Source organism: Leptidea sinapis, chromosome Z (assembly GCF_905404315.1).
Source record: "Leptidea sinapis chromosome Z, ilLepSina1.1, whole genome shotgun sequence".
Classification (NCBI taxonomy): Eukaryota; Metazoa; Arthropoda; class Insecta; order Lepidoptera; family Pieridae; genus Leptidea; species Leptidea sinapis.
In genome coordinates this window covers 13,272,752-13,296,371 of record NC_066312.1, presented here as the reverse complement: position 1 = coordinate 13,296,371, position 23,620 = coordinate 13,272,752, and the positions used below count along the sequence as shown (strand labels likewise).

The window sequence follows — 23,620 nt, the reverse complement described above, 5'->3', positions numbered from 1 at the left end:
GAACTCATTACTCTCGTCTTGCAAGCTACACTAAGCAAATGCTACACGTATTTCTGGAGGGTAGGTATAGGAATTCATGCTTAAAAATTTGCATATAATTAGAATAAGGGTCTGTTAATAATATGAGATTTTGCCGAGTTTTTGCAACTAAACGAAAAATCCTATCAAAGAGAAATTTTAATGTATTATCATTTTAAACTTTTATCATTGCGGAGCTTTAATTATTATGATTATTATGATGGTTCATTGTGGATCATTCATGGATCGGCATCAAATTAATAAAATATATATCGCGTGTAACCGTCATAATAATTATAATGTTTAATATATCTAATCTCAAACTCCTTTTCTTTTCGTTGTCAAAACTGAAAATACGATTGTAAGATATTTGTCTGTTACTTATTTTAGCCGAATACGACGGTACACGTTCGCATATGTGTGCACGACAACGAATTACGGTCGGCTATTTAAGATTGACATTCAAACAACGAATTAAAAAATAATAATATATTTCTTAATCGGTATCATCACATCATCATCTAACTCTGTTTATAATATATATAATGGGCTCATTAGAAAAAGCCTTAGCTGTGTATTTTTTTATATATTTAATTCCAAGTAGAAAATCTTTTTTCCCTATTTATATCAACCCCAAAAACTGTGATTTGGCACTTTTATACCAGTATCAATCTTTATACGTCCAATGTCAAAGACATTGGACGTATAAAGTGACTCTAATGTACTTTGGATATGGCCTTTTACTAATGAACAGTACAACCGAATAAATTATATTAATTCATAACCTTCATAAAAAAAACGACGGACTAACACGGTAAGAGATCGATACCAGATTTTGTGTGCTCTTATTTCGAGTGAAACTCTCCCCTGCGTGACCTAAGAACTTCAACTTTTTCCGGTAGCTATGTGATTTGAGAACCACACTGCGTATGATCATTTCTACCAGATAGAGGTGTTTATTTTGTGTTTGTACTAGAAGGAGACAGGAGACTATAAGAGAAGAAGTTTCATTTTAATATTTATCTTTTATTTCAGTTTGAAGGAACACCGTTTTACCCAGATAATGACCGCTACTGGGAAGTGGTAGAGAAGTATAAAGTGACCCAGATGTACACAGCGCCTACTGCCATTAGATCGCTCATGAAATTCGGCGAACAGTATCTAGCCAAGTAAGTATTCATATTACAATAATAATAATATTTATAAGTGGCGGTGGCGAAATAGGTAAATCTGTTGGCTCTCCCGTACGAGAAAGAAATAGCGACTAATATGCTTTCGTAGCATGCTTTCTACTCCCTTTTGCCACAACGTGTTTTACCAGTGGGAGGCTCCTTTGCACACGATGCCGGCTAGATAATGGGTACCACAACGGCGCCTATTTGTGCCGTGAAGCAGTAATGTGTAAAAAATATTGTGTTTCGGTCTGAAGGGCGCCGTAGCTAGTGAAATTACTGGGCAAATGAGACTTAACATCTTACGTCTCAAGGTGACGAGCGCAATTGAATTTTTGGGTTTTTCAAGAATCCTGAGGGGCACTTCATTGTAAATCAGCTGAACGTCCTGCTCGTCTCGTCCCTTATTTAAACATTTATTAAAATTTTGCCACAACGTGTAATGAGGAACTTCATTCCAATATGTACTTGATATCATATTATATACCAATAACGAAACAGAACTAGATCTTTGACAATATTGTTACTTATTAACATTTACTGCATAATTTTTAGTACAATCGAGCAGCATTGAAGTGTAATTTACTCAATGTTATTAAAAGGTCATTGCATTAGCAAGGCAATAACTAATTAACAAGGGCCGAGTCACTATCAAACTACGTCAGTGACAGGCGGGTTCGGCCACGACCGTGCCCTCATCTCACAGACACAGAGACCTTACCAAGCCCACGTCTACTAACGTTCGTTTCAAATATTTAAACATATGCTAATAATATATTTGTTTCTTTCAATAATAATCCAATGCGTTGAATTCAAAGGTACATATTATTACAAGTTAAACGGTTTTTAGCGAAATTTTGTAGTAGCAGCAGGTTTGAAATACCATTATAAAACTCGTCTTGAATTTGTTCTAATTTTACATAAGTAACGTGAATCGCCCATTTGTGTTGATAATCGAAGCACCCGCAACCGGCGAGCATGTATGAAAGAGTAATAAATGTAGAGGAAGCGCGTGAGGTTTGTAAGGATGAAGCGGCAGGGGCGTATCTACCGAAGTATCTGCTATATCAGTTATACGGGTCCCCCGGGCCACGGATGCTCCCGACGTGCGTAAGCAAAAATTAATTAAATCTTTTGCTGCTTGTCAAAAAAAAGGCAAGGAGAGTGTATATTTAATTCAAATTGTTTCTAATAATTTTTGAAAAAGTTTCATACAGATAGATATGATGAATAAATATTTCTTTTAATTTTATGCATACATTTTTTTATGTGTGAAATCTTTACCCTTCATAGGGCTCTCAAACAAATTTTATATGGGGCCCCGCCAAAGCACGCTACGCCACTGAGAAGCGGTGTTCTGTTGTCTCTGCCTATTCCGACGAGAAAAAGACGTGTGTGTGAGTTGTAAATGATAATCCACAGTCTACAGATAAGATGCCTAACGCTGGCAGCGTAACCTCTTAATTATAAATAAAGGTCACTTATAGAACGTAATTTTACTATCATTCATAATATAACATTAACAGCCGCATTCTAAGAAGTATCTTTAAGTTCTTCTAGTAAAACTTTCCTCGACTCAAACTCTACCGAGGTCACCTCAAGGAATATTTCAAGCACTCCTCCAAATCAGTATTCCTAGTTAGATTCTCGAGGAACCTCCGATGAGGTTGAGTTGGGGTAGACTGGAGGAAAAACGTCTTAAAACTACAAAGAAAAAATTTGTTTTACTTTATCCACAATTTAGAACCACAATTTTGTCTACTATCAAATATCAACACAGAGACACTTAGTAATAACTATTAACTAGTCTGACAGCTGATGCCTATGAATTTTGAAATGTACTATAGTTTGAGCTATGTTTGAGGATAGAATAGAGCCGTCTTAGATAAAGGATTAGTCTCCGCTGCGTTCCAACTAGATGCCGCAGTCGTAAAGTCGTAGTCGTAAAGTGCGGCAACTAATACTACGCCCAAGTGGGCGTACTCGAGCCAATCTCGAACAATGTGTGATGTTATATTACGTCATGGTACGAAGCCCATATGAGTCCGACTAATATCTGAACAGATTATTTTCATAACGTTCTTACTATAAATTTATTGCGTATGTCCTACATATTGTGAATTTGTTATACAATTCCAGTCTTCGCAAAATACAATGTAATCTTATTTCTCATATTTACATAGTTTGCCATATCTGTGTCTGTTATCTATGACCTATGTCCTTAACTAGATCATATTGTATTCCGCTTTTTCATGTTAGCTTACTATGTAAAGTTGAGAATGTATTAAAATTTATTCAAATTTAACTCGTGCCGTTTATTCACAGTGTGTACCTCAATGGGCTTTCCTTAATTATCATTGATGATCGGTCCTGAGCTAACCTCATCCAACGTATTCCGGCAATCTTGACCAGATCATATGTCCATCTTGTGGCACTGCGTTTTCGTTCCGTCGACCTATGTGCCCCGCCCACTGCCACTTCAGTTTCTCAATCATTTGGGCTATGTCAGTGACATTGGTTCGTCTATAAGAGTGAATTCTTTTCTTAAGGGTGAATCGCACTAAGACATAATGATTTTTCATATTCATCTTATGAAAGGGAATCTTGGCTAGAATCGAGTAATTTTCCGACTTACACGACCCTGGAAGAGTCGAAAACTCACGACTCCTGGCGTATTCTAATGAATGAGATGGAATCACGCTAAAGATAATTAGGGGCATGAATCGAAAAATTAGCATCAAATTAATAAAATATATCGTGAGTACCTACACGTCATAATAAATACAACACAGGATTGTTTTGTAGGGATTCTAATACTGAATTAATCTTATTTATCTAAATTTTCTATCTTTCTTAATCTATATTTGATTTTATCTTAACTAAAACTATGGTGTCTGCTTCAAACCACGCTTTCATAAATAAATAACATTTACTTTATACATTATCATAACAGAGCCGACTTAACTCAAATGAGCGTTCATAGCTAGACGTGACGACTCACTCTCATCCATTACAAAAAAAATAAACCCTCAGCGCGCCCGAGGAAAGTATCACCTCCAAAAATTAAACTATAAGTCTGAATAATGAATATCATTATAAACAATGTGAGATAACTGTCTTTAAGGCATTAGTCTCGTCGCAGAAACGAAGGTGTGTAAATTCTCTTCCTATTTCATCATTTTATTATCATGCGTTTGTTTAACACACAAAAACTGTTTCTGTAATACGATCCTACGCAACACTTGATTAAAATGTGTTGTGAAATATTTCATGACTTCTTGCGTTACAAGTCATTTGAAAGAAATCTTTGAAAAACCATTTTAAAGCCATTTAATTATAACTATAAAATCGTTACAATTGATTTTTTTCTGACGGAAGTAATGTCGCTCGTCAAGCGTCAATAAAACTTTTATTTACTACCAAAGTAGTAATAAATAAACAAATACACTTGGAGATTTTCAAAAAATATTATTGAGGAATTTGAAAAAAAAAATTAAAACCATTTTAAACCATTTTTACGGTTAAAAATTGTTTCCATTGATTTGTCGTTGGAAGTGGTTAATAATACATAAGTTATCACTTCAAAAAAAAAAAATATTTAAATATGTAATACAATACGTAATTTTTAACCCGCATTATGTTCATCTAATATATAAAATTCTCATGTCGCGGTGTTTGTAGGTAAACTCTTTCGAAACGGCTTGACCGATTCTCATGAAATTTTGAGTGCATATTGGGTAGGTCTGAGAATCGGACAATATCTATTTTTTATTCCCCTAAATGCTAAGGGTGGTCCACGCCAATATATATTTTTTTAATTTTTTGACATTTTTTTTTAAATTTGTTTGATTATTTGTCAGCATTAAAAAATACACACAACTTCAAATTTTCACCCATCTACGATCAACATTTACTTTTGTATCGCGATTTTAATATCGGCAATACAACGTTTGCTGGGTCAGCTAGTGTTCATATAAAATTTATTTTGAATGAAGACTTTCATATTTATATTTTTTAAATAATTAATATTTTAGCATTATCGATTACTTCCTTTTATAAATTTGACTTATTGAGCTCGACTAAGGTAAGTATTTATAAGAGCATTTATAACTCCAGCGACTATTTTTGTCTGAGGATATTGAAGTTATATATACTTCTATTGGCGAGTGAGAGAGAGAGTGAGAGTCAATTATTACGATGCGCGTGTAGATAACACACACAGACACACACATTTTTATTCAACACTTATCTTTATACTTAACAGACAAACATTCAGATAAAACGCATCAAAGCTAAAATGCGCGGCTGGCTGTCAAGGACCATAATATTTTAGATAAGCAGTGATGAGTCATGTCAAGATGTTATAAGGGTAATGAAATGATATCTTTAAACACAGAGAGAGTAATCTTAATATAAAAAAGTCGTGTTTGTTCAAACACTGATATCTTGAGAACGGCTGGCAGATTTGGATTATTGTTTTTGATTTTTTGTAATTGTCTGTGTCCCGAATAGCGAGTAACAACATAAATTACACCACGTGACCTGTGGAACAAATATATAGATAACATTTTACAACGAATTCGCGTGAGTTCAAGAAATTCTGATCTTGAGGCGAAAGAGGAGATGCATAAAAAGGCTTTGCTTTTGATCGAAGATCAAAGGCGATCGAAGGTTCCCTGCGAAATTGAATCAGAAATAGGACGTAGAAAAACAGAAGTCACCCTCAACGCCCAAATGATTGCGAAACTGAAGTGGCAGTAGGCAGGGCACATAGCTCGACGGACAGATGGCCGTTGGGGCAGTAGAGTCCTCGAATGGCGACCACGTACCGGAAGACACAGTGTTGGTAGGAGACCCCACAAGATCGACCGATTCTAGTCAAAATCGCCGGAATACGTTGGATGAGGGTAGCGCAGGAGGCTAGGAGGCTATTGAAAAATAAAATATACAGAGTGAGATGCATAAAGGGAACACAACGCTTGTTACCCAAATCGTAAAAATAATAAATGTAAACTAGATATTTTACTTTACCAGCTCCTTTGTACAGGATGCCGGCTCGATTATGTTTACCACAACGTTGCCTATTTCTGCCATGAAGCATTACTGTGTTTCGGTCTGAAGGGTGCCGCGTAGCTAGTGAAATTACTGGGCAAATGAGACTTAACATCTTATGTCGCAAGGTGACGATCGCAGTTGTAGTGCCGCTCAGAATTTTTGGGGTTTTTCAAGAATCCCGAGCGGCACCGCATTGTAATGGGCAAGGCGTATCAATTACCATCAGCTGAACGTCCTGCTCGTCTCGCCCCTTATTTTAATAAAAAAAAGAGATATTCATGAAGGTCATTTAAAGACTTATATTAACATTTTACCAATTATTTCAGAAAAATTGAGCTTCAATTAGAAGGATACTTTCAGCCTCATTTCACACTGCTCCGCCAAGAAACTGAAATTGTTACAGAAATTATTATTATTTATTACATCAATTTCTATTTGTTAATATTCACAGACACGATTTGACAAGCTTGCGAGTGTTGGGCAGTGTGGGGGAGCCAATTAACCCGGAGGCATGGTATTGGTATTACAACCTGGTTGGAAGCGGCAGATGTTCCATTGTTGACACGTTTTGGCAGACTGAGACGGGTGGTCACGTCCTCACTAGTTTACCCGGCGCTACTCCTATGAAACCCGGAGCAGCTGTAAGTTGAATTCTCATCTAGTTTTTCCTCGTCTTGATCTTCGCTCACTGGTTCTTATAATTCAGTGTTTGAAAATTTGCCCATACATTATTATAATGCTTTACTCATTTAAACTCCTTATTCAGCGCTGTGTCCATCCAGGGATTGCTGCTGATTATTGTGATGTCACTTCGCCATTGTCCATTGTTCTAGTCCATTTCATTACTTGCAATTTCCACTTCTTATCTATATCTGTAAATGTACGTACCCATATATTTCTGTTGGTAATTTTGTTGACGACATACCAGTTTATTTTTATCCATTTCTCATTATGTGCTCTGCTGACAGATCTAGCATATTTGTTAAATCGTTTTAAGAATTCTGTATCCAAATACTCATGTAGACCGGGAAACCCTTTTACTAAGTCTTCAGTGACCGTTTTTCTGTCCGTAGCTGTAGTATAGCTGACAAGTCATCATATTTGTCCACCGTTTCTATCAATATAAATTCTCCGCTATTTGTTTGTGATGCCGCAATACCACAAACCAACAAAGTTGTCAAACAAAGAGATTGTAATCTTTACGATGAAATTAAATTAAATAGATTTAAGACACATGAAATACAGTTAAAAGTTACATTTTAAATCTAGAATGTTCTGAAAGAATCTATGAACGGCTAGCTGCACTCCACTTCCGCACTACACGCCACAAATTAGCATATCATCCCCACCATCTGGATCTGTGGCGTTTCCTCTACATTGCGTTTTTCAATGACCTTTTTTCCACGTACCACCAAGCTGTGGAATGACCTTCCTTCTGCGGAGTTTTCAGGACGAAAAATACCACGTAGACCTTTCTAAAAGGCCGGCAACACTCCTGTGCTTCCTCTAGTGTTGCAAGAGAATTTGGGCAGCGGTGATCAGAATCATCAGATTACTAAATACATATTTAAAAAGTTCCAATCTGAAATCACCTCGCGATGAGGTTCTATCTTAATCCAAAATAGCCTTTGCACACCAAAACCACTTTTTAATACTTCATAACCACTAACTATAAAATATTGCATGAATGAATGTTTTAGGTTTTATCTTTTTATCGTTTTTCTCGTTCAAGGGTTTTCCATTCTTTGGAGTAGAGCCAATCATTTTGGATGAAAACGGAAAGGTGATTGAAGGCCCTGGTGAGGGCTACCTGGTCTTCTCCCGCCCATGGCCTGGCATAATGCGCACCTTGTACGGAGACCACGAACGTTACCAAAAAGTATATTTCTCCAAGTTTCCAGGATATTACTGCACCGGCGACGGTACGTACAATGTTTTGAAAATATTATATATTTGTAAATCATTAAATAGATACTTATTATTAACATTATTTCACTATGGGTCTTATTTTAAATTTTAGTTATTGAGCTTTATCTAACGCTTCTGTTAAGTACTCGCCAAAAGTTTATCTACACATCTAGTACATTTGTTATACGACAATTGTAATAACATTGTTAGGAAGACGTTTTTAACAGTTTGATAATATTTTCTCGACTTTTCTAGAACACTCTCTTTAATATTTTGTGTGTATTTAAGCCCCCCTTTTATTTATAAATAAATCCTTATGGTTCAACGGCTTTTCTGTCCTAGCTCGTAACAATATGATTTATTGTATGGATGCAATAATAATTTAAATAAATTGTTACAAAATATTATATCTGTGTGATTGCTTGTCATGTGATTAAATGTGATTTAATTCTTTAAATATGTAAATTATTTATATCTGCGATACTCATTTCTTTCGTAACGTTTTTGTCCTCAGGTGCTAGGCGCGACGAAGACGGATTTTTGTGGGTAACTGGTCGTATCGACGATATGCTGAACGTTTCTGGTCATTTGATGTCCACATCTGAGGTCGAGAGTGTTCTCACTGAAGACACCAGAGTCTCCGAGGCCGCAGTTGTATCCAAGCCTCATCCTCAAAAGGGAGAATCTCTGTATTGTTTCATTATCCTTAACGAAGGAGTATCATTTACTCCCAATCTTGTTAACGATTTGAAGAAACATATTCGCAATCGCATTGGTGCCTTCGCTGCACCAGATGTTATTCAATATGCTCCTGGATTGCCAAAAACAAGATCAGGGAAGATAATGAGAAGGATCCTCAGGAAGATCGCAGTCGGAGATACTGATATAGGCGATACATCAACACTTGCTGATCCTTCCGTTGTTGAGGAGCTTTACAAAAACAGGCCCTAAAATGTAATCGCAACTGCCAAGCAACTGCAGTAAATATTTACCGTTTGCTAAATGTTTATAGTTTCGTAAAGTTAATAATAATGCCGTTTTTGTTTGCAAACCGTCCTATGTATTTCAATGCTAATGCTTGTAAACGTAATGTGTAGGAACAGCGCCAAAATCTTCACCACCATTGCGTACTTTATATGGTATAGTACTTATTACTCATATTATATAACTTAAGATTCAGTAACTATATTTTAAAATTGTGGAAATTTATAATCAACTGTGTTTATGTTGCTTTTAACAAATAGTTATAGTGTGTACAATTATTTAAGGATGTTCAAAGCTTGATTAAAATGCATTCCAGTTAAGCGAAATCCCGCAATTATTGGTAATTCGTCTTTTTTGTACCTAATGAAATAATAATGTATTTACCTACCGATCGTGATTATCCTGGGGTTGAGAGAGTTAGTAATAATACACGGTCATAGTTGTTTCTTTAATGTTATTTAGACATTGGAACAGACAATGCTGACACACATTTTATGTTATTAATGAGCAAATGTCATTTAGGAGCAAGATTTACTTTTTAAGGTATGAAGGAAGGGCGCCGGTGTGCGTTGATAGTGGTGAACAGGGTTGTGTCGCAATAGTGGGAGGCTACTTTTCACAGAATGCCGGCTAGATTATGGGCACCACAACGGCGCCTATTACTGCCGTGAATCAGTAATGTGTAAGCATTACTGTGTTTCGGTCTGAAGGGCCGTAGCTAGTGAAATTATAACATCTTATGTCTCAAGGTGACGAGCGCAGTTGAAGTCCGCTCAGAATTTTTGAGTTTTTCAACACTGAATTGTAATTGGGCAGGGCGTATCAATAACCATCAGCTGAACGTCCTGCTCGTCTCAGCCCTTATTATCAATAAAAAAAATTCGCTCCGCCTAAATCGTTTTGTGTTGCGTCACGACTCAGAAAACTCATCATGGGGCGGAGCTTGATACTTAAATTCTTCTCTGAAGATTTGCTCTTAACAAACGGCCTACCGTTAAGCCGTCTGACAAAATGCAATTAGTGGCAGATGTAAAGCACCACAAAATTTTCGCCATCTCTCTTCACTCACTCAAATAAAAAAAATCAATGTATTTCCTGATTTGTTATTTTTATAATTAATTTGTAGCACGTAGGAGGTATGTAAAGTTATTATTAGTGCTATATATTAATTTAGACAGTTAAGATAACTAGTTTCCCAAATTATATTTAATAAAATAAAAATTATAATTAATTCTTTATTTATAATATTATTAATACTCGAATTATATTGTTTCTTATTGAATTTCTAGCTTAACGTAAAACGTAAAATATTTTTTAATTATTATACTGTCCATTTATAGATTATGTCCTGGCATAGTCTTATAGGAGGGTTCTCTTAAGATAAATCATAACATTCAGATGTTTCTCTTGTTGAAAAAGTCAAGGAAAATTATTACATAATTCCCTGACTGTATTTGTTGAGTTTTTTTTTTCGAGAACTCATGAGCTCATGTTTATGATCATTCAGCGGTGATGAGTTATTCATCAGGTGATACGCTTTCTCGATTGGCCTCGTATTTATTTAAAAAATGAGTCTGAAATGCCAATATGGTATTCTGGTGGGATTCCTCTTTAAAGTATTCAGTGGAACGCAATAATTATTGTGTTCTATGCATGTTGTTATTATGCAATTAGGAAGACATGTTTAAACTTGTCAAATAATTGATTAAACAATACAACGCTCAAAGCAAATGAAACGAAAATCTTTCTAGATATTGATGACTGGTATAATCTGATATAAAACTACTTTGGTATTATTACTACTAGTTTATTATTATTATTTATTATTATTATTATCTAAATAATGCCAGCTTTTATAAAACTAGGTTAAATTTTACGCACATTATAATTACTTATTATTTATATAAAGGCAATTCTGTTAATTTGTACAAATAATTTTAGTTACATTATTATTAAAGATTGGTTTTATTTAAGTAAAATGCTGTTGATATTACATTAAAATTTCATTTATACTCTGTTGCAGATCTCACAGAAAATGTGATAACGAATGACAGGAACATATTTTTCTTTTGTATGATTTTTTATTGAGTTTGTTATAGAAAGAAATAAATTTATTTCTTTGATGTTGTTGTATTATTTTATATTTAAAAAGTCCTGTATACCTAGTATCTGCAACGGAATATCTTTAGAAAATAAAAAATACGTAATATGTAGATGAATTAGTATTGGTGTCTATAATGATATAACAGTAGTAAAACTAAACTTGCACCTGTCTTTAGATAAATGTGTCAAGTTAGAATAAGAATTTTATAAGTAGTCTGGCCATAAACAAAATATTACAACTAAAAACTTTTATTATTGTTCTGTTCTCAAATTTGAAGGCATTTGTCACCAGTACGTTGAAGCTCTCCCATTAACTTCAACACTTCCATCCTATTTCGAAGACTACTGTTATACCAAAGGCCGTAAATCTATATTCGCTGAAGCAAACAACAAGGTGATGGTCAGTTTCTTTATAAAATTTCTATAGCAAGCACTGTTTAACTTTCACATAGAAACGGTTCAAAGGACCATAAATTCCTAAGAGGCCTATCGATCAATCCAAGGTTGGCCATTTCGATTATAATTTATTTTTATTTCATTACTTAATAAAAATTAGACTCACTTTTATTTGTTACAGATAATATGGTCAGACTGTTATCAATGTCTCATTTAGATTTTATGTAATAACATAATGATATTTTATGTATACGTGTTAAGCTGTCAAATGTGATCAGTGTGAAAAAGTACATATCATTAAAACGTGATATTATTCCAATTTGTTGTTTTTGTTAACAAACCCTGTGTGAATCAGTGGGAAGCATCTTTACACAGCATGCCGGCGAGGTTAGTGCCAAACCGGCGCCTAATTCTGCCGCGAAACAGCAATGTGCAAGCATTATTGTATGTTGGTTGGAAGAGCGCCATAGCTAACTAAACTACTAGGCTAGTGAAGGTCTTTAAGATTTCTTATAGCGAGCGTAACGATATCAATTGAGAAATTGCTCAGAATTTTGGGTTCAATCTAAAGCCGCACTGCATTGTAGGTAATGGTCTCACTTACCGAATAATACTTAGTGTTATGATCGTCGATATGTACCAATGACAAAATTGATTCATGGCTCACTTAGCTGATAATTCTTTTGAAATCATAAAAATAGGTTTATTTTATAAATAGTAACTAGGTACCTACATCATGAATACCATAGTTCAAGAAAAGCTTTACGCGCCTTTGTGATGCGAGTACCTATGCTTTATACTTTGATGGTCCCTAATTTATATCGGTTCGGTAATATAGCAGCCAACAGATGATTTTGTTTTGTGATTTAATCAAAACCTTCAAATCTCTGGCCTCAAAATCGAAGTAATTTCTAAGACTTTTCTAAGCCCAAAGTGATACTTCTTGGTGTGCCCTCTACCCTTTCAGAAGACGACGTTTTACAGTGTCTGTTTGAACAGAGTATAACAGACAAACACCCGCATCTCACTAAAGACCTCTACTAAAGCTACATCAAGGTTAGTCATAAATCAGGCAAGAAGGCAGCGCCCACTTGTTTTTATATATTGAACTCATTGCTATGCTAAGAAGGACATTGATACAGCAACAGCGCGTATTCATCAATTGGATTTCTTGTCCTGTGAGGGATTATACACTACAGACCAGTTGTTTTAACTGCCAACAGTACGGACAGAACAGAACCTACTTGTGGCCACTGTGCCTGTACTGGCCACACTATTAAGGAATATAAAAAACTGACTGAGAACACTTAAGTGTGCTACTTGCGTCCGTTATAATTAAACATCGACTTACAAAACTGGCGATGAGCAGTGCCCAGCTAAGAAAGCGGCCTAATCTAGATATATTAGTAGTATAGATTATGAAGGCACCTAGAGCGCCTCGTTCCATTTAGTTAATTGCATACAATGGGTACCACAACAAAATACTTATTCAACGAAATAGATGCGTCGTGTGAGTATTATTCTTCTATAATAAAAATAGACATAATCTAAAAATATGTTTACAAATTATTAGAAGCATAAACTGTTATTTTAATGGTTTTATTAGAGTTACTTCTTCAAATTATTTCTAATTAGATACGTAATTACATGTTAAGATACATGTAGTTTACCTACTTAGTTTAGACATCACTAGTACATATCAGCACTGATGTAACATAATATTTAATTGACTTAAATGAGCTAATTATAAATGGACAACCAACTAAATAAAAGAAATAAAATTTTTACTTTATTTTCTATAAGATTGGCATATTTGTAATAACACAGTATTTGTACAATAGAATAAGTTTTGATGGATAAATAAAGATTTATTATTATTATTAGTAGAAAAGGTTTTCATTGGAGGTATAGTCCAATTTCTGTGACCACTGTTTCAAAATAAGCTTTCATTCAATTGATGTGCTAAATTGACAGCACTATACTCAGCATATTACACTCAGCACATTATAACCTTCAACACAAGAATCGCGCAGAAGTTCAGGTGGTGCTTTTAGTTTAAATTTTTGCTTTCTTTTCTATAAGATTGGCATATTTGTAATAACACAGTATTTGTATAAAGAATAAGTTTTAATGGATAAATACAGATTAATTATTTCATATTATTAGTGTTACAGGTTTTCAATGGAGGTGTATTCCAACTGTGCATTCAATTAATGTGGTAAATTGACAGAACTTTGCTGAAAATACTGTCAAGGCTAAGTAAAACCTTTGACACAAGAATGTTATGTTAGGTACAGGTTTTCAATGGAGGTGTAGTCCAATTGTGCATTCAATTAATGTGGTAAATTGACAGAACTTTGCTGAAAATACTGTCAAGGCTAAGTATAACCTTTGACACAAGAATGTTATGTCAGGTACAAGTTTTCAATGGAGGTGTAGTCCAATTGTGCATTCAATTAATGTGGTGAATTGACAGAACTTCGCTGAAAATACTGTACTGTAAAACCTTTGACACAAGAATCGCGCAGAAGTTCGCCCCGCAAGATGTCGGTGTTTTAGTTCCAAAACACGCTAACAGATGGCGCTTTTAGTAAAAGTTCGCCCCGCGAGATGGCGCTTTTTAGTTCCAAAACACGCTAACAGATGGCGCTTTTAGTAAAAGTTCGCCCCGCGAGATGGCGCTTTTTAGTTCCAAAACACGCTAACAGATGGCGCTTTTAGTAAAAGTTCGCCCCGCGAGATGGCGCTTTTTAGTTCCAAAACACGCTAACAGATGGCGCTTTTAGTAAAAGTTCGCCCCGCGAGATGGCGCTTTTTAGTTCCAAAACACGCTAACAGATGGCGCTTTTTAGTTCCAAAACACGCTAACAGATGGCGCTTTTAGTAAAAGTTCGCCCCGCCAGATGGCGCTTTTTAGTTCCAAAACACGCTAACAGATGGCGCTTTAAGTAAAAGTTCGCCCCGCGAGATGGCGCTTTTTAGTTCCAAAACACGCTAACAGATGGCGCTTTTAGTAAAAGTTCGCCCCGCGAGATGGCGCTTTTTAGTTCCAAAACACGCTAACAGATGGCGCTTTTAGTAAAAGTTCGCCCCGCGAGATGGCGCTTTTTAGTTCCAAAACACGCTAACAGATGGCGCTTTTAGTAAAAGTTCGCCCCGCGAGATGGCGCTTTTTAGTTCCAAAACACGCTAACAGATGGCGCTTTTAGTAAAAGTTCGCCCCGCGAGATGGCGCTTTTTTAAGTTCCAAAACACGCTAACAGATGGCGCTTTTAGTAAAAGTTCGCCCCGCCAGATGGCGCTTTTTAGTTCCAAAACACGCTAACAGATGGCGCTTTAAGTAAAAGCTCGCCCCGCGAGATGGCGCTTTTTAGTTCCAAAACACGCTAACAGATGGCGCTTTTAGTAAAAGTTCGCCCCGCGAGATGGCGCTTTTTTAAGTTCCAAAACACGCTAACAGATGGCGCTTTTAGTAAAAGTTCGCCCCGCGAGATGGCGCTTTTTAGTTCCAAAACACGCTAACAGATGGCGCTTTTAGTAAAAGTTCGCCCCGCGAGATGGCGCTTTTTAGTTCCAAAACACGCTAACAGATGGCGCTTTTAGTAAAAGTTCGCCCCGCGAGATGGCGCTTTTTAGTTCCAAAACACGCTAACAGATGGCGCTTTTAGTAAAAGTTCGCCCCGCGAGATGGCGCTTTTTAGTTCCAAAACACGCTAACAGATGGCGCTTTTAGTAAAAGTTCGCCCCGCGAGATGGCGCTTTTTTAAGTTCCAAAACACGCTAACAGATGGCGCTTTTAGTAAAAGTTCGCCCCGCGAGATGGCGCTTTTTAGTTCCAAAACACGCTAACAGATGGCGCTTTTAGTAAAAGTTCGCCCCGCGAGATGGCGCTTTTTAGTTCCAAAACACGCTAACAGATGGCGCTTTTAGTAAAAGTTCGTCCCGCGAGATGGCGCTTTTTTAGTTCCGAAACACGCTAACAGATGGCGCTTTTTTAAGTTCCAAAACACGCTAACAGATGGCGCTTTTAGTAAAAGTTCGCCCCGCGAGATGGCGCTGTTTTAGTTCCAAAACACGCTAACAGATGGCGCTTTTTTTTAGTTCCAAAACACGTTAACAGATGGCGCTCTTTTTAGTTCCAAAACACACTAACAGATGGCGCTTTTAGCAAATGTTCGCCCCACGAGATGGCACTTTTTTAGTTCCAAAACACCCTAACAGAAGGCACTTTTCGTTCCGTTTATTTATTATTCTGCTTTAATGCTGCTATCTGAAAGAATTTCTAAAGTTAAAATATAATATGTACCTTGCATGGAGTAACCATGGATACTCCACAAAAGTATTGTTTTATTAATATCTTACTTACAAAATCATAAACTTTAACTTGCATTATGATTCTTGTTCAAAAACTCATCAACTACCTGGGGTATATTGTTTGTTATTCTCTCTACACTTTCACTAACTCAACGTAACTTTTTCATCTTTTTATCGCTTCACTGTCACTAAAGTGCGATGTGAGACAGAAAGGGTAAATCATTTCATAAAACCTTCAACCACTTTATTCGACAATGTAATCATTCTTTGGAAATGAAAAAGTAAAATATGTTCCTTCTATATTTACAGTCTTGTCATAAGAATTGGGGTTTCAATCTGGTAAGCAGCATCTGTATGGTAATAAAACAATAAGCTTAAGTTGAGTATTCTGGAAGGTTAGAAAGTAAAATTTTCTTGATGCTTAAAAGAAAAACTGTGGTTAATATGCCAAGTGGCATTACAAGCATAAGCCTTCTTTACTTTACACTAGTATACTAAGATAATTATTTAAACTTACCTTTTCTGTTTATTTTGAAGATGGTATTACAAATCTAATATAGGTATGTTACTTAATTCAATTTGCAATCAATATGTATTTGTGTTTGCAATCAATCAACAAACGAAATGATACTAAGATAATTATTTAAACTTACCTTTTCTGTTTATTTTGAAGATGGTACAACAAATCTAATATAGGTATGTTACTTAATTCAATTTGCAATCAATCAACAAACGAAATGATTTATATATTAAATTTACTTTATACATACAAATTTTGAATAAATATTATTTGTGTTCTATTTATTAAAGTTTTTTAAAATGAAAGTTATACAACATTGTTATTCTTTTCTTTTATTCATAATACATTCCCTGAAATGAACTAACATTTCTAAACTGTAGGTAAATTAGTAAAAAAAGATGTTTGTGATAAAAGGTAATAGTTAGTTAAGTATTATTAGATATGTTTACTAAAAATTTAAATCAAAACAAGAGTGTTCAGTTTTCTTCTCTTATTCGAACTACTAGCACTGTTAACATTATTTGTATAATTATTTAATATAACATAAGAAAAATATGAGAACATTATTTTTTAAATTCCAATAGATTGAAATCTGTATCAAAATAATCTGATATTAGAAAAGGGGTTACATTACTTGTGATTATTGATAGTGACAAACAACAATATATTCAAATATACATGCAAGATGATAACAAAACATATTTAAGTAACTGAATCTATTGGAATAAAAAAACCAGCTTGGTTTGTAATTAATAAAAATATCTTCACCAGATAACTCTCCTTTACTCTTAGTTACGAACTGCTGACACTTTTGCAACTAATCATACTTTGAAGTTTATGTGCTGCTGCAGTACCACATACATATAAGAGAGCAGAATCATCAGGTTTATATAATTCTAATTAATCAGACTAAAAAGAGAAAGGTTATCATCACTTACACTAATAGTTTTCAGTTCAGTTAAATTAATATCTTTCTTTCTAATAATTAAAATAAATTATTTTCTTTACACATTCTAAAATATGGCTTAAACTAAGATTATAATTCTTACTAGATAATCTACTATAGGCACTAAACCATATTTCTATCTTGTCAGATTGTATTTTGCCAATATATATATATATGGACAAACCTGTTAAAATCATAAGTACCAAATAAGTAAGTTGCTTTGCAGTTTAATTAAAAATGTGTCATATAACTAACCAAGTTATAAAATTTTGCAGAAATAAAAACTGCTGGTCATTTAATCACCTTCTTAGTGCATTTTAACATTGATAAAATAACATCAATTTTTAATTATTTGTACAGAATCTTAATGTCACATGTATCTTTCATGGAAAATATTACTACTAAAATTTCACTTAATTAAAATAAGAACTAAACATTTAACCCCTTATTCATAATGGCCCGCTAACTTTAAACAGCCGCTTAGGAGTGTTTTTTCTCATTCCGACTTAGGTCAATAGAGACAATAGAAGACAGAGTGAGAATTAGCAATGCTTTAAGTAAGCAGACTATTATGAATAAGGGGGTTAGAATAATTTTTATGTAAATTAAATAAATCTAAAAATGTTGGCATTTTTAATTCTCATCTGAAAATCAGGAAATAATTACTTTAGCAGAATATCTTTAATTTATCCAGTTACCTATTTGTAATGTTTTTGAAAATATGAATAGGGCAAAAGTAATAAAATGCTTTTATTAAACTGTATATTATTTTTAAATAAAATATTTTTATGATTTCCCCTATTGTTGTTTGCAATTGGATATAGTTCCTGAAAAACATTCCAAGCTACAAACATCCATTTTAAGGAATTTGTGTTTAAAGTTTAATAAATATTAGTGTATTACATACAAGTGTGATGGGCTGCTAAGTCATGACGTCATTTAAGGAATGACCATAGGGCTGCCATTTTTTGTCAGTCTGTTAATATGAATCACTAAACCAATTTTGTGTTCTTAAATTGTATATTAATTTCGACATGATTGTGGTTTGGAATGTTTTTCTGGAATTACATCCAATTCCAATTCAGTTACATTTAAACCTAAATTAATTACTTGAAAAGTTAATTTGTTTAAGTTGTATCCTGCTAGCAATTTAATAGGATTCAACCTTAAAACCTCTTTCATAATATAGTAATTTGAAGAAACCATAAAACAGAGTACAGGTTTTGCTATTTCCAAGGAATCAAGCATAATAACATGCTATTACAAGCATAGCCAACAATTTCCCGGGACTTGTAGTAAAGTTTTCATCCATTGTATATTTTGTCTCATAATATACAAATATATATATATATTTGTCTTGCACAGTTAGATATTGCAATCTAGTTCTCAAATAATGAATGTTATTACTATCAGTAACAGATGATATATTAAAAGAAGATGCTTGTATGTAGCAAAGTTAAAAGATTATCTACTACTAAAAAAATAATTATTGATGAGCTGTATGTATGTGCTCACAAATAAATTCTAAAGTTTTACATTGCTCAAGTTCATTATCTTTTGCAATAGAATATATGGGTGCAAATCGCCACCTACCGTCAATTGTTTGCAACTATTGATATTTATGTTTAATTTATCGTTAAAATGAATATATTATTATTGATATATTAATATCTGAAATATATAAGATTTAAATACAAATAGCTATTTGTAAACATAAAACTGTTATTTATTAAGGTCTAACTAATTTAATAGACACTGTTTTGACTGTTGGAATGTTTTGAAGAAGTTTGATATTTCATTTATTGTTAAAATACTTAATTGAATGTGTAAATGTTCAAATTAATTAAGTATAGAATTAATATTGTTATTCTGTATCACACTTTATTATTTTATGCAATAAGTCTTTCTTAATTGTATTTCTAAACTTGCTTGCAATTTTCTTACTGTGTAATGTTTGTTCAAATTAAATGAATAAACTATTATATAAATCATTTGAAGTTATATAAATTCACTAAAACATTTATTGAACTGTATTTACGAATTATTTTACAATACCTAATTTTATTTGTGTTTTAAAAGAAGTTTTATCTACTCTGTTTCATCTATTGTATGTAGAGATGGTTCATATCTATACTAGCAGTTGTGCTTCAATAAACCGAGAAATTCTTAGTGTTGTATTTCTTCGTGATGGACCCTGATCAAGGAAACCCTGGCTTAACGCCGACAAATACCTAAGCAGTGTTTAAAATTTTGGTGGCCTTATTCTTAGAATGATACTTAGCGGATGTAGGAATAGGTTCATAATCAGGTTTTAAATCAGCTCAATACAAGTTGATACTAAAGAGAATAGAACTGTGTAAAATCTATTTCAAATAATTAAAAGTTAATTTAGTATTACTATTTACAAAGTAACTAACTTGCAGCATTTATAATTAGGTATACTATTATTAACAGCTTTAATGCTGCTATCTAAAGGAGTTTCTAAAGTAAAATGTAATATGACCCTTGCCTTACATGGAGTAAGGTGGAGACTCCACAAAATAATTTATCTTACTTACGAAATCATCATAACTAGAAATATGATATATGTTCAAAAACTCATCATCTACCTGGTTATATTTGTTTGTTATTCTCTCTTAACTTTCACTGGCACTAGGTGGTAGGTTAGGTTTGCTTAAGTATGAGGACACATTTAGAAAATCACAGAGCACCATCAACTCATTTCAAACGGTCTAAGGTGCATCGATAACATCCACTGAAGTAACATTTTTTTATATTTCTATCACTTCACTGTCATTAAAGTGTTTATTGTCCACCACAGAGGACAACAAACACACACACACATCTTTTCCAACATATCTTCAACCACTTTAATTGTAATTCTTCATTCTTCGGAAATGAAAAAGTATCAATTGTTCCTTTGATCTTCAGTCTTGTTGTAATAGTTGGAGTTACATTCTGGTAAGCAGCATCTCCTCGGGATTTGTGTGGTAATAAAAGAATAAAAATTAAGCTTAGCAATAGTATTCTGCAAGGTTAGAAAGTAAAGTTTTCTTGATGGTTGATACTTGAAAAAGAAACTGCGGTTAATATGCAAAGTTGCATTACAACCATAAATCTTGTTTACTTTACACTAGTATACTAGAAGACCTATTTCGGGCATACACATAGCCTTAATAAACGTCTCATACACACATAAATTTTAATCTGTATGCAATAAACATTAATAGCCCCATTTCGATATATTATTTAACGGGAACTTAAATTTGCAATATAAACTAAAAATAAAACAACACTGTTATGAATTATATCTACCTATATAATGACAGTTGTTTATTAGAACGAAAAAATTATATTATGCTTGAACAAAAACATTATCTTAACAATAAACTAAACGCAATAGCAAACATCTATCCCCTAAATTATATTCATTGTAAGGCTTCATGAAGCACTTCAAAATATGTCCTATGAAGATACAGAAAAATTAGTAACAGTGTTAAGAAAACATTATATTTTATTTGTATTTGTAAATAGTCATTACTTTGAAGACATTGTTTACCTATATACTTAACCTGTAAATTAATTTATACATTTTTACTTTATTAAGTTTCTCTTTTTTGTGATTATTTAGTTTTAACATAAGCTCTTTACACCTGAAATACAGGTTTACCTAGTTCAGGCACAGTGTTAACAAGATTTTAAACAATGAATTAAATTTGTATTATTATTTTACATTTGACACTACCTTTGACATTCTTCTTTTTTTATATGAGTAAAAGGCGCAGTATTTACGAGTTTTTGCCTCCGATTATTCTTCTCGATTTGAATCAGTAGGCTTTACGAGAAAGTGCCTTATATTTTCTCGTATCGAAAGATCTTTTCAATGTCGGAGCTTCAAGTCTCTTCTTCACCCAAAGCTTGGCAAAGAAAATTCATGAAGCACCTAAGCTTAAAATGAGAGATGCTCAGCAAATTGGATAGGTTTATATTAAAATGACTTCATACATACAAATTTTGATTTAATATTATTTGTGGTCTATTTATTAAAGGTTTTTAAAGTGAAAGTAAAACAACATTGTTTGCATAGCAATAAGTTTTTATCTACATATATGGATTTGAATTGAAGTATTATTTAGTTATTTTTTGGCGTGAGAATCAATACTATTAAAACAATTTCAAAGCATATAATTATGACGGTAGTAAATAGGGTCGGATATTTAAACTAACACGGAATAGGTACTTCATTCATTTTTGAAACAAAGCTTAAGTTAAGTTTGGTTGAGTGACCAAGAAGCGCACACTGCCCTCACACTAGCGCTCCGTGAAGAAGCACTCTCCGTATTGGAAGCACTCGGTGCTGGGAAGGAGGAAGTGACCTACACGCATCTTCTTGACGCGTTGGAGGCACGTTATGGTGATTAACACCTCGAACATGTTTATCGGGCGTAACTTAAGGACCGCAGTCAAAGGGCCAGCGAAACTCTGCAGCAGTGGTCCGTGGAAGCTAGTGCGTAATGCATCGTGCGTGCGTCACCAGCTGCAATAGAAGAAATATTGCTCCAGGTGTTCATCGATGGAATACCACGATTCTTGGACGATGAGACTCCGCAAAATTGTTCCAACAATTATTTTGCTATGGCTATGGCGTGAGCGTGTAACGCAAGGTTGGGAAGATGCAGCGGTCTCAACGTCAACGTTGGAGCAGCAGGAAAACTAGAAAAGGCCAGAGCAGTAGGGTGGGCGCTGGCCGGTAGCCCCAAGGATTGTTGTGAAGTAGATATGTGACGGAAACACTCTGGTTATAGAAGGAATAATAAATGGAAAATCTTGCCGTTTCACTTTGGATACGGGAGCCTCACGTACAGTCGTGAGCCAAAGAATGACGACATATGCGTGAAAATGTAAACTTATTACTTACAAGAGCTACTGGTCAGCGCGTCCAGGAAGAGAAGATCGTGGATGTAAAAAATACATTACAATGTACAGTAAAAAAGTGGTAATCGCGGATATCATAGATGACTGCATAATCTATAGAACAGATCCGGGGGTATATAAGCCGTACTAAGAGTAGCCTTTAGCTGTTCTAGTTTAGAAAGTGAAAAGGGAAAAGAAGGACGAGAAGATGAAGTAGTGAAAAGTGGAAAGTGATTCAGAAGAAGAAGAAGATAGAAGAGTCCTAGTGTTCGGTGCGGTGTGATCTGCTGAAGGTACCGCCATCGACAAGAGGAACAGCGGCAAACCGGTGAAGTACAAGTTCGAAAACTCAACGCAAATAAAGACTCGTTCCTTTGTATTATAGTATGTAGTATTTATTTCCAATTCCTGACCCACTCTCTTGACAGAAATGTATGATAAAAAATCATCGTGTAGCTGTACCTACAACCAATAATATCAATTAACACAAATGTCTAATATCTAACTTGTAACGTAGCATTATAGATCGTAGAAATAGTAATCGTGCATAATAACTGTAATAAGCGTATGCCGAAAGATTCGTTCTGACAAGAACATTTTATTTTATATAACGTAATATTAGCTCTGATAAGAACCATTTCATAATGCTGTACATCAACTCATAGAATCATACAGATCACCAGTAGTCATCTCAGTGAAGTTTCAAGCATCGTACTTTCCTTCGACGATCGCAGACATACTCACGTGATCAGTCATATGCTCCGCGTAACACAACCGCACAGCAAGGCCGAGCGGACTCGACAGTCGACTGACGAGTGAAGCGTCGGGACTCGATCGCTATTCATGCAATTTTAATCAATAAGCAATAGCGTAGGTGCGGAATGCTCATTGACATCGTATGATCGAGCTTCGACGCGAGTTTACACAAACTGCGATAGCATTAGTTTTAGAGCGAGATAGAACATATAATATTATTCTCAATTCTTATTGAATGAAACGTTTTACTATTGGTTAAAATGTAAGCTTTAGTATTGGTGTGTATTTTCTGAACTTGTAAATATTTTTTAAGTAACGATTGTAATTGGGTAACTAGTTTTAAGGATTTTGTATATATATCGTGTAACCTTTTAATAAATCATATAACTTCGTGAGATGCCGCGCGGCGCTTCTTGCCGCGGGCATTAAAAATTTTAACTTCAATATTCAGCCTCATATGGCGCAGCTGTCCTGCAAAACTAAGGCCGATAAAGAATCGGCCCTTGCAGCGCTCAAAGATGCGGAACGTTTGCA

At 34.4% G+C, this 23,620-nt stretch overlaps 1 protein-coding gene across 1 annotated transcript in view; it reads left to right on the top strand.

Annotated features, from left to right (window-relative positions):
- The window catches only part of LOC126979125 (acetyl-coenzyme A synthetase), a 40,435-nt gene extending 28,480 nt beyond the window's left edge, over positions 1–11,955 (top strand). The window contains exons 6-9 of the mRNA XM_050828338.1: positions 1,054–1,187; positions 6,697–6,886; positions 7,978–8,167; positions 8,668–11,955. Of these exons, the coding sequence (XP_050684295.1) occupies positions 1,054–1,187; positions 6,697–6,886; positions 7,978–8,167; positions 8,668–9,104 (951 nt within the window). The 3' untranslated portion in view covers positions 9,105–11,955. The remainder of the gene's footprint in view (positions 1–1,053; positions 1,188–6,696; positions 6,887–7,977; positions 8,168–8,667) is intronic.
- The last annotated feature ends 11,665 nt before the right edge of the window (positions 11,956–23,620 follow it).